Here is a 12,536-nt window from a genome sequence, read left to right as displayed (position 1 = left end):
CGGGGGGCAGCGGGCCGCGGCTGTGGACGCTGCGGGCCGGCGGCGGGGGAAGGCGGCGGCCTGCCCGGCCCGCGGGGGGACGCGCGCGGCTCGGAGCGAGGAGCCGGCGGCAGAGGAGGCCGGAGAGCCCGGTCTCCTCCCTCCTCCGCTCCGATCCGCCAGGGCAGCGCCCGCCCTGCCTGCAGGGCAGCGGGACAGCTCGGCCTGCAAGCCCGGAGGCAGAGACCTTCCATGCTGTTAAATCAGCCACGGCTCGTTAAACCGGGAGCCGCAGAGCTTCCCTCAGCATTTGCTGTTAGGGCCAAACTTTCCCTAATGTACAGAACTAGGTGGCCCCAACTCCTGAAGGACAAACGCGTATAGGCAGGGAGGCAGGGAAACAAAGGTGTTCAACGCCAATCCCCTACAAGAGGTGTATCATGAGGTAATTTTAACGTTGTCTTAGATGCTAACCTTTCTCTGAATGAAGTCATTAACATGTAAGTTACTGAATAAATTAATTATTTTGCTTTGGTGGCTACGTATATCCTTAGCAGCTTCCCAGGCTGACCGTCGTGTTGTTTCTCTGTCGGGAATGGGAGGGGAGCGGACCGGGAGTACGTGTGGAGTACTTTCTTCTAATTCTGTTAGTAATCCTAAACACAGAAAGGCCCCCTTTCTTTCCACCACAATTCACCACACCTAATCCAGGTCTGTCAAAACTGATCCGAAGGCACTGCTATGTAATGGCTGACTATATTAGCTAGTAGTTGTTTCAGTCTAATTTCTCCAGTGCAGATGGAGTCCCTCAAAAACATGCCTGGTGTTTAGACAGATCAGTGGCATTTCCAGTACAGATGTCAAAGACTGGACAGTGGAAGAACTGGAATTGCTTTCTGTCAGAAATAACCTGTTCAGGAGAGTTGAGACAATGAAGGGCATTTTGTTTGTATTTACAGTCTTAGATCATCAAATTTAAGAGTCAGACATCTATATATTGTCAGCCCAAAACTCAACTACTGTGTTAATCAGAGTGTAACATTTCATTATCCTTGATTTGCCCTATGTGGATTTTGGTAACTATTACAGTAAAAGTCTTCATACACTGTTAAAGCCACTTCTATTGTGTTCATGTGTAGAATTTTCAGAATGGCTTCCTCGGTTGACATGCCTGTGAATTATGAAGAGATGTTTGCTCATCGGTTTACGCTAGATGATAAGGAATACCAAGAGTACCTGAAATGCCCTGTGGATCCACCTCCTATAGTTGAAGAATGGAGAAATAGATCGGGTGGTAACCAGAGAAACAGAGATCGGTACTGTTTTATTTTTATTTTTTTTACAGAACTTGGTAGTTTCACAAATACATGGTTAGGTGTATTTCAGAATAAAGAGAAGTAATGTGTTAACAGAAGTATCTTTTTGTTACTGCATAGGCTTCTATATTTAAAAGAAACAGTCTCCTCTAAAACGTAGTGAATTTTTATGTTTTCTCTGTACTGATACTGAATGTTTTTGCAGTTGTATAGAAGTATAAAGTAAAATGCTGTTCAGTAAGGAATGAGTGGGAACCACTCAACCCATTGCCCTTGGGTTTGTTGCTGTTCAGCCAGGAACGCTTTTCCAGCAGGGAAAGATGAGAGTTCTGCAAAACTAAGCAGCCTATCTTCTGTTGCATAATAATCATCAGGAAACTGACTGTGCAAAGGAACAGGCTAATAACATAATTATGTATTGCTAGCTGTCCAAAAACATTTCATTCGCAACCTCAATAGCATTGCATTTTTTATCTATTAGAAATGACTGTGAAATCCATCGTCTTTGTCTAGCAAGTGCAATGTTACTTTCCTACCTAAAAATATTTTGAATTATACTATTTCTTCAGGATGTAATTGTAGCTTTTTACTTAATTCTGAACAGTAACATCTGATTTTTGTGTGACGGAAAAAGGAAAATGGCAGCATATCATGTGACATCAGACTTGATGTTAAAGTAGTTAAAATGCCAGTCCTGCTAACAGTTGGGAATATTTCTTAACTAAATGTCTAAACAGGATCTGTGCCTTCTCGGAAGTAAAACAAAAGGACAACACTTTAACTTTTTCTCACCCTAGAAGCTTTTCAGTAAGTTAAACGCAGAATCAGTTTCTATAGATTAGAAAAAGGGATGATCGTTTAAGGAGCTATTCTTACAAAACCTTGTTCTTCTTTTAACTAATGAACTGTTGTGTCTCCACTCTGGTCATGAGGCTGATTGCAACTTATGCAAATATTGTTTGTTTATAGTGCACTACACCACACCATTGAGATATTTAAGCAAAATGGCTGTGAGGCAGCTCAGGTGTGGATAGTAATGCTGCTACTACTGTAAAAACAATTTAGTCTGAACAAAGACTAAATACTATAAGTGGCTCCTCGAGTGTATCTGAGTTACGTACTCACTTTCTTGAATATGGTAATCGATAAGAGACCATGAAACAATGATAGCATATATTTTAAGGAATATGGAAATTCCAAGACTTTAGGCTGTTTGGTAGCTAAGTTGTACTTAAACCTGCTTTGCCACAGCTTTCAGCCTAGTGCCATAAAGCTACTAGATTGAAACTGGCTTGTATCTAGCTATCTACAGATATACCATCTGACTGCTTTTTAGGTATGGTCTGTTGGAGTCTTTATTCAAAGTTCCAGGAGTTCATCTAATATGTTGTGAATACTTTGTATTTGGTAACACTCTGCCTTCCACTGCTCAGCAAATGATGTGTTGAGTAGTAGCAAGAAATAAATGAATGACCTAAGATGACTGTGGATACACTTTTATCAGTTTGTTGTAAAAATGATAAGTAATTGAGTGTATAAATAGTTGGATGACAGTTCTTGTGCAAACATTTAAGAGTTCATTATCATTCATCTTTTAAAATCTCATGTTTGTGCAAGACTTTGTGACACTTCTTTGCATTACAGGTTTCAAGATGGCAGATATTTTAGAGGGGACAGATACAACTGGCAAGGTGACCATAGATCTAATCAGAGGCCAGAAAGAAGTTGGGGTAATAACTACCAGCAGCACAGACAAGGACAATCTTACTCTTCTCACTATGGACAATATGGCTACAATTCCTACAACCCAGGGCCTCGTTACCATCCCTACTGATGACATTTGTGGTTTGAAGATCCAGTAACAATATGTAAAAAAAAAAAAAAAAAACCAGTCAGTTGGGCTTTGTCTGTCTTCAGTTTTTCAATTTTTCATGGTTTTATAGATAACTGAAGAATCAGTATTGAAGTCCATTCCTGCTTATCTGTAGTGCAAACTGAAAAAGAAAATACCCTTTATGAATAATAAAAGCATATTAAACTAAGTTTGTGTAGAGACTGCAGATTTAGATTAAATTTCTGTCTCATTCTTCTTTGTCTGAATGCGTATTAGTACACTTTTACATTTTGGAAAACAGGTCAGGGGACTAATCTGCAGCTTTTAAGACCATGTGCTAGTGTTATAAGAGTTCTTTTTGAAGGTGACATATTGTGTCTTTCTTTGGAGAGAAGTTCTAAGTTTGGCTCTTGATAGTGAGAAAAACTCAGTTTGGTTTGAATTTCAGATATTTTAAAAGGAGTAGAGGGATGCTATTACAGAAATACTTTATGGTGTGCTAGCATTTATGAAAACTCAAGAGAGGAACTTCTTTTAGATATTGGTGAAGACATGTTGCTTCTCAATATTTAATTTATTGGAATAAAAAGAATTGTATCAGAGAAACAAGATCTCGCATACAAGATAAATTCCTGTCTGTTGAATCAGTGGTTTCAATTCATATGCAGTATTCCTCTTAAAGTATGGTAACAACTGAAATAAATTAAGTGGTTTAAATATATATCTTCTTACTCTAGTAGTTCAGTGGTACACAAATTTTATCTGAGAAGTGGTACCAAACTTGGATTGATATCATCTTAAAATAATTTTGGTATGTGCATGACACATTTTGGGATTCCTGTTTCTTTAAGTAAAGCTGTAAAATCATGATGACTGTAATTAGTTATTATGAAGTGCTTCATGGATGTCTTGAACCATAGTAAGTACTGTTCTGTACTTCTTGCCTGAGAAAACAGCATAAGCAGTGTAGAGTTATGTTTTTCGGTTCTTAAATAATTTGAGTTCTGTATTTTTTTTAATATTCACACAAATAAAAGTGTATTTCAGGCTTAAGGATGTTTCTGAATATTTCTGAAATCTACTTTTAAAATGTTTAGAATTGCAACACAGGCATCTAGGCTGACAGCTGCACAAGAATCAACACTGACTGGTAAGTGTTAATATTGGACAGCTGCTGGTTTAAATTAGAAGAGTGGGCCACTCAGCTAGAATCAAGAGGATGAGACATTGTGATTAATTAGAAGTCTGGAGTGTTAATCCAGTGCCTTACATTCTACTATAATAGGGTCAGAGTTCTCTGTTTTGCTTTTTACTTGATAAGCTAATTTGTATCAGGAGAACAGTACATTTTTTGTACTTGACATTTTCTTCAGCTATTGTACAGTAACACAGAACCCTCCAGGCTGAGTGTTGTAAAAGTCATTGCATTGCATCACGTTCTGCGATAAGGAGTTCAAATTAGTGGATCTTGATTTAAAAACAAAGAATAAATGCAGAAGTTAAAAGCATAGTCTGTCAGCTCATAATACACTTCTAAAAGCTAAAGAGTATGCTTACTGTTGATCTTAGAAATGTGTGCTCTTTGTAGCTTTTACATAGTCTTGTGATGCAAAAAGCTGGGCTGCTTACAAGTGTCTCCACTTACCTCCTAAATATTTCTCTTTTCCCCTTTTCATATAATATTGTTGAGGGCTCTGATACAGTTTTTATTATTCTACTCCCTGAAGTATTTGTCTTGAATTTGATTGTTTAACCTGAGAAATTTGGTAGCATGAGGTTTGTTTTCCTTTGAGGAGTTCTCCTGGATGAAATGCAACCTTTTTAATCCTTGATGCTTCAATTGGATAAATATTGGCAGAGTTGTTACATGGGAGCAATAAGATTATCCAGAGTTTTTCAATGTGCTGTAGGAAGTCTGCAAGATGGTACTGTAGAATTCCTTTTTTATGTAGAATCACATGCAAGGTGCCAGATATCCCAGACTCCCACTTCCAAGAAAAGAGTGCATCTCTTTCTGCAAAGACTAAGCCTGACACTGCCAGCTATGCCACGGAAGTCAGCCTGAGCCAGGATAGTCTTCCTAGTTACCATCTGGAGTAGTATCTCAGGTTGAAATAAAACCTGGCAAAAGGGATGGATTTTGCCTTATCTGTTGATTTTGTCAAGCCCAATAACTATTTTATTTTACTGTCTTTCAGCTAGTGAATGAAGCATGGGGTAGGGAAAATTATCTACAACAGTGATCAAGCTGGAGAAGCAGATATATTAGGGTGGCCTGTCTGAGTGGAAGTTAAGACTTAGGATCACACATTTCATGATCTCAGCTCTAGTATTCAGAGTTTCTTGACTGAGCCAGCAAGAGAGTCACCTAGATCAATGCAGCTTCCTTGTTTCTGTTTTACATTCTTGATTTGTGTTATCCACTACCTGCCTCAGCATTACAACTCCTGATTCAACTTTTTATGGTCTACAAAACTTTTTTAGAACAATGATAGCAACAATCTAATTTTTTCATGAATAATGCATCCAAAACAAATGTATGCCTTGCACTGGAGAGAAATATAATTAGAATTCAATAATTACGACCTGCAGCAGTGTCCACTTAGACCCTAGTGTTTATAATAAAGTCTGTATGTTGTCTGTCAAACTACATAAACCTGGTAAATACTGCCTGCAGTTAGTTAAGGTTTGTTCAAGTGTTTTTTCTCCCTTTGCATAACAGTGCTACCGATGATAAAACTTTAACATCTGCAACTGCAAAAACTACAGAAATTGTTTAAGTATGATGGAGATTATAAGGTAAACATTAAAATTCAGTGCCTGAAATCTGACTTTAAAAGAACTCTTCCCTCTGACATTTGCTCAAACATCATTATTAACATGCATAAAACAAAAGAAAGATAAACTAGTATGCTCAAAATGGCTAAATACCTTCAAATCAGTACTAAGCTGAAAGCCCCTGGAAGCCAAAGCAATAGAAAAAATTCCTAGTGTGATTTGTGAGATACAATTTTACACATGTTCACTGCTCTTCAGCATCTATTTTATCCTAACTACAGCTGGCAGTAGAAATGTGCAGACGTGCTCTGAAAGGTTAGCTAGAAGCTGAAATACTATCAAGAGGCTCTCTAATAGAGATTTCAGACAAGGAAGAGAAGTGTGATTCTTTCAATATGAGTATAATCAACATTCAATTTCTAAAACCACAAGTATACTTAAATTCCTACTGTTTAAATATGTTTATATATATTTAAATTCCCACTATTAATTTGCTAAGAAATATTTTGCTTAATGAAGAAACGTTCACATTTGCTTCCTAAACCGAGATGCTGGAGGGTGAGTTCTAGCTGTATTAAATTTAACCTAAGATTCTTTTCCCCCTCTATTCTTTACAAAAATTATACATCTCTACATTAACTGTGTTAGCTGATGCAGCTTGTGCAGCGGCCCCTTCTCTAGCCCTCTGACAAAAGCGAGGGGGTGGGAACATGTGGTCAGGGAAGGGAGAACAGGACTGTCCCTTAGAGCAGCTACAGCCCATCTTAGCAGCATTTTAATGAAACTGCAACTCCCTTACCTTCCATTTGCCAATCAGGAAATATTACTGTAATCTGTCCTGTTGTCCTCATGTGTTAGAAGAGAGCTATATAACCCTGCTTAAATTATGCATAGTGCTGATATTTTAATAACCAGAAAGTAAGAAAGATTATAGGGCAGATCAGGTTTCCCTGACAGTGCGAGGAAATATGCAGCCGGATTCAACACACATGGACATAAATCCTGGAGTCCAGTAGCTCCAGAACTGTCAGGATAGTAGATGGCAACTTTAGCGTGGTGGTGCATAATGATCTTTCCTCTCAAGAGGATTATTTTTTCATTAGGCCCTGCAGGCCTGGATTTATTCTTGTTTACCATGGTTTATATTCTTCTTCAGCAGAGTACTGACCGCACTTACTGGTCGTCAGTCTTCATTTGCTTATGAGAACAGTGATGCCAAAAATGTTACCTTCACGCAGCTCGCCCTCTGACTTTTTAAGTACTCTGTCCTATTAAAATGCAAATTTATTACAAGAGATGGTAAAAGTTGGTAATAAGTACATTTTCCTGTAAGTCTAATAAAAGCACAGAACAGGATAAATCATATAATCATTCCCACTGGTAACCTTTTGTTATTTATAACAAGCAGGAAAATAAATTAATGTTACCTTGTTCCTAATATGCATATGCCTCTTTTTCAAATACTTCAGCAGCTTGATGACTTTTTCCCACAAATATTCTCCCCCCCTTTTCTTTTTGCATATTGCGTGATTCAAACCTGCCTCACTAATAAAAGATGATACAGTATCAATAGTTACTCCTACTCGCTATTTGAAGAAAAACTCATCTATTCAAAGATGAGTTAAAATTAAGAAAACAATTTAATTATTTGTTATAGAACCACAAAAACAACCAAAGCCAAATCTTATTCTAGAAAAAATAGTAAGGTAAGGGAAGACGGAATTTTCAAACTGAAACATATTGCCTGTTAAAAGATTCATTAAGGATCTTAAGCTCTTCAAAGTTCTTTTTCAGTGTGAGGAAAAACAATTTGGTATTTATATATCCACATAAATTAAATATTTAAGATTATAATTAGCGTTGTTTAGATATAGGTTAAAAAATACCAATAAGCAATAGGATGTTTCACATAGCTTTTGGTTACCATACTGCTGGCATTTAAGCATGCAGCAGGAATTTTAGGGCAGATCAGATGGTGGATTGCTCTTTGTCCAAAATCATGTCTGAATTTTGTTTTCTATTGGAAATATGTTTAATAAAAATAAATAACAAAATAATAATTACTGAATGCAACCAGCTCTGCATTATTATATACCCTTTCTACAAAATAAAGAGAAAATTAACACACAGACCTTTGCCATGACCAATTTAAGCTTAACCCTTCTGTAGTCACTAATTCACTTGGATTTATGAATGCCACTGAGACCTAAAAAAAATTATGCTGAAAAATACTGCTTCAGTGCTGTTAATGGTATGAGGCTTTAAATTCAGCAAGCAGAAACCTTTGGAGTTCAGATGAGTTTAGTGCAAGAGCTCTGTGAAGGTAGATACCTGTTCTCCTCAGATCAATCTCATTTTACTTGTTTATATGCCACCGTCTCAAAACACCCGTTTGGAAGCGACCTGCCGGAGCATCACGCTTGGGGTGCATGCGGCCTCCTCCCCACTGCAGCTCAGCTAAACTGCTGTGAGGACTTAAAGGAGCTTGACCTTAAACTGCCACGGGGGCAAATCCCATTTCCCGGCCCTGCACCTTGGAGGAGGCTTCCATCAGCAGAATGACATCTTCTGCTGTTCTAAGATAAGCAGGGAGCAGGGACGGGACGCTGCACCGCCCAGGCAAAGATGGGAAGGAGCATGGCCGACGTAAAGGCGCAATTGTTTCATGCCCCTTACTCTTGTATCCTGAACCCTTCAGGAGAAAATATGTTTTGAGATTTGATTATTGGTTATCAAATGACTTCACTGCCACTCCACAGCCTGGGGGAACAAAAGCGCAACTGCTTCCCCCTCCGCAGCCCCCAGGGACCTCCCCAGCGCACAGTAGGGAGGAGGACCATGGACCTAAGTGTCTGGAAGTGGCGAAGCAGCTGCCTCGTCACACTGGCAGAGTTTGCAAGGCCTTAAGCCAGGCAGACAGATCCAGGGAATGACAAACAAATGCCTATTGATCACATACAGCAGCCTCAGTAAATCCAATTGAAGAACCTCTCCGGACTTCACCAGGATTTTAGTTTTTAGAGACAACATGGATTTAGTACTAGCTAATGAAAGATCAGCCTAATCCTACTTCCTTCCACATCTGCTATAGACATATTCTGACCACTGTCCTAAAAGTGTTTTTTAAACCCTATATTAAGTATTTTTACTGCTCTGCATCCGATCATTACACAGGCATCAGGCTACTCTGTGTCAGACACCTCTGTTGTACTGGTTCCTCATATTCTTGAATGCTCCTAAAGATAGGTTTTTTAAAGCTATTTAAAAATTCTGAAAAGACAATTTTACCACACCGTGATTCATTCCACCTGGACTAAAAAGGAAGTCAAACAGAAAGGATGCTGTAGTAGACAGAACCAGATACATGTGTGAATTCCCACCTCAGCTATAGACCACCTTTAACACTTTTGTGTCTCAGTTTTCCATCCATAAAACGATGATAACTCTCCCCCTTTTCCCTCCTCTGTACCAGCCATCTCAGCCACGAGTTCTCCCCGGCAGGGACTGCCCCATTTGGAGCACCTGTATGGTGGGTACCACAACCTCAGCTGGGCTCTGCACGTTCCAACATGATGCGCTAGAAACTTTCTCGTGAAGGAATTAATTGTTTTCTGATTGTTTTTTTAAACTAAGCCTAAACACATTACAGATAATATGCCAGCAATTACTTGATTTAAACCCTGCCTTTATTTTACTGTGTTGTTACACAGCAGACTATCCACAGGCTGCTCCCCTGGGATTCTGTGGCCTAGAAAACTCCCCAAGGATTGTATTACTAGACTTGCACTAAACGATAAATGATTCCAACTCTTATGGACATAATAGAAATATCTTTCAAAAACATGAGCCGCATAAAGACAGTGTCATCATAGCGAAGAGGTACGGGTAGTCCAATCCAATAGTTAATACTGAACTGGAGAGAGGTGGATTAAAAATGTGAGAGCAATCTATGCAAACTAAATAGATTCCACATCAACATAACTTGCCATGGCTACCGTATTGAGTGTACTATTCACTTATATTTAATTGGTTTCAAAAGCATTCACCCACATCCGCACACATACCATACAATCACAGTAAAACTGCAAAAATCCCAGCCTCTGTGAAAGTATTACAGCTTTTTTTTTTAATCTAGCAGATGGAAAAATTTTAATGCAATATACTACAATTTCATACTTAAGCACCCAAGTTTTAGAAATGTAAAAAAAAAATGTTCTTTAAACCTACAGCAAAAGGAGAGGAAAGAAAATATAGTGGTAAGGGAAGGAGTGGAAGAGCCATGAAAAAGGGAGGAATATACTGGTGTGGGAAAAGGAATAAGAAGAGTAACAGAGCATCCATCACAACGAATGCCTCTGATCAGAAATAAGTCCTGCTTCTAAAAGAGGCTTTGAAAGGTCAAAGAGAGTGTCCCTAGTAGCTGAGAAGATGAAATCATCTGATTGAAGGTAAAATATAAATCTGTTTAAAAGCCATTTGTGATTGATGAGAACTGGAAGACAAAGATGGCATCACAATCCCTTGGCATGAAAATCCTTCCAGATGGCATCTATTTTTCATTAATGCTCTGGGGGAGGATCCTAGACATCCCAGCAGGTCCCATCATGACTTTGGATTCAAAACCATCCACAGACTCAGCTGCTCTTTGGCTCATCTCCACTTCTGCTGCACATGCACGCAGCAGTGCTACAGGACATCGGCTGAGGAATGACCTTAACTGTTAATTTTCACCTCTTCAGACCATACCTCCTAACTATGTTTCAAAAGGCAGCAACCTGGCTGTAACCATGTCTCCCAAGACACACACCAGAGAACCTTCTCAGCCTCTTCAGGTTTCCTACTACTTGTACAGAAGCTTTTCAGACTGTTAAAAAACGCTGACACTTCTGAGGCACAAAAGAAAAGAAACTTTAATAAATCAGTGTCAGCTCATTTTTTATAGCCATGCCTCCCAGAAAAGCATTAAGATCACCACAACGTCTACCCTGAATTAAGACCCATACTGAGTATGTGTGTCTTGGTTTCATTTGGCAAAATTAGAGCAGGTTTTAAAATAGTGTGTAAATAGAAAAGTAGCTACACAAAGAGAAACTGAAGGTCAGCACTGTCTGGTTACTTACAGACAGGCAAAGGCACTTTCTTCAGCATAAGCCAAAGTAGTTAAAGCACCTTTGGTGTGTCTGTACAGGAGGCTATGGATGTGCTGTTTTGGTTTAAAATTTCTTAAAAGTTAGAAGCAAGGTCAAACTAAACTGAAATACGCCACTCTGAGGAAAATAAGGACCTTAAAATGCAAAAATGTTATGACAGTCTAACTAAAAGGGTTTAATTAAACCTATGCAAAGACACATATAGACCAGTTCTTCAGTGGGGGTAGAGCTACCTATTCAGAGGCTTCCAAGTCACTCATCAATAAAATCCATTCCTGTACTGCCAACGCATACAGCTTTTACAGTTATTTTTTCTTAAGGTGTACCCTTTCACGCTCCCATAGACAAATATAAAAGCGGAAGAACTTTTTTTTTTTTTGCTAGCACAGTCCAATCTGTTTAGGAAATGACATTATGGTCGTAAAACTGCACGAGCTGCAATTCCGTTGTGAAGGAGAGCTGCCAGCAGAGCTCTGTAGGAACCCGCCTCAGCATGAGCAAACCCTGACTCTACGCTGCTCTTAGCATTACCCAGGTCAGCAGAGGCATTTTCTGGCCATTACGTAGGCATCAAGAGCTACAGTCGCACAGAGACAACTTCCGAACTTTCACTGCTGAGAAGCTTTAGCCCCGTCTAGTCTTTCTCATTCCGGCTTTTCCGACTCCACCACACTGTCATCCCATCTCTCTGCACACACAGAGCAATCCCTGACCAAACAGTTGTTATAATCAGGTTTGGGGTTTTTTGTCCAGTCTAATTTTAGATGAACCAATTGACAAATTTTCCATACTTCCCACTAGAAACCATTCTCTGAACCTACTGGAGCTCAAGGCCAATTCCCTCCCCCTTAACCATGCCTTGAATATGCGACCTCCTCCTACTCTGCGCTGTTTATCGCCAGCTATTGAGTTTGCTATGTCGGGACAGAGTCATTGTGGACTGGCTTGTCACGGCGGCTTGACGGTACTTTTCTTCTCATCCCCATTTAGGGATGCCAGCTGCATTCAGGAGAGCCCACAGTCCTTCCCATGCGAAGCCCTTACTGAAATCTCTACCCTACTCCTCTACTATTGCTTGCAAGAGAGCCAAGGAGAATTTAATACGGCAATCTCATGTTAACTACACAAGAGTGCCTCGGTTTCAACAGCTGAAAGGAGGTTATTTAACACAGGAAAATGCCTGCAGGTAATCGGAAGGCACTGCCACCTCAGCAGGATCCGTCTGCAGGGGTGGAGGGCCCTCTGCTCTTCGCTGCCATCACAGCAGCGTCGCTGCGGCAGGATTCTGCACCATGGCCGGCTGATGTTGCCGTTCACTGCCACAGACGCATCTTCTTCCTAGTCCCTGAAATGCAGTCTCTGTTCTTTCCATCTTTATTGAGATGAAGTTTCTTTCTCCCTCTAACTGTGTAATACTTTGGACCTGAAACAAGCAAAGGGTCCAAAGGATGGAATTAATTTGAATTCCAATGGATTAAG

The 12,536-nt window shown here is 39.6% G+C and overlaps 2 protein-coding genes across 3 annotated transcripts in view; one reads left to right on the top strand and one right to left on the bottom strand.

Moving 5' to 3' along the window:
* Positions 1-5: 5 nt before the first annotated feature.
* RAMAC (RNA guanine-7 methyltransferase activating subunit) lies at positions 6-4,182 on the top strand. The gene is made up of 3 exons (XM_026121245.2): positions 6-424; positions 1,119-1,295; positions 2,940-4,182. The coding sequence occupies exons 1-3, from the start codon at positions 420-422 to the stop codon at positions 3,127-3,129; spliced, it is 372 nt and encodes a 123-aa protein (XP_025977030.2). The 5' UTR covers positions 6-419; the 3' UTR covers positions 3,130-4,182.
* Positions 1,287-12,536, bottom strand: part of C10H15orf40 (chromosome 10 C15orf40 homolog) — a 26,839-nt gene continuing 15,589 nt past the window's right edge. For both annotated transcript variants that reach the window (XR_010390742.1, XM_064517308.1), the window contains one exon: positions 1,287-12,480. The gene's annotated coding sequence lies outside the window, so the exon portion shown is untranslated. The remainder of the gene's footprint in view (positions 12,481-12,536) is intronic.

The sequence above is a fragment of the Dromaius novaehollandiae genome, chromosome 10 (assembly GCF_036370855.1).
Source record: "Dromaius novaehollandiae isolate bDroNov1 chromosome 10, bDroNov1.hap1, whole genome shotgun sequence".
Lineage (NCBI taxonomy): Eukaryota > Metazoa > Chordata > Aves > Casuariiformes > Dromaiidae > Dromaius > Dromaius novaehollandiae.
The sequence above is the reverse complement of the archived record's forward strand: the minus strand, read 5'-3'. Positions and strand labels throughout refer to the sequence as shown.

Excerpts from the sequence above, each read along its gene's own strand:
- RAMAC (XM_026121245.2), top strand. Across the intron at positions 1,296-2,939 it reads AACCAGAGAAACAGAGATCG|GTTTCAAGATGGCAGATATT; the intron begins GTACTGTTTTAT and ends TTTGCATTACAG.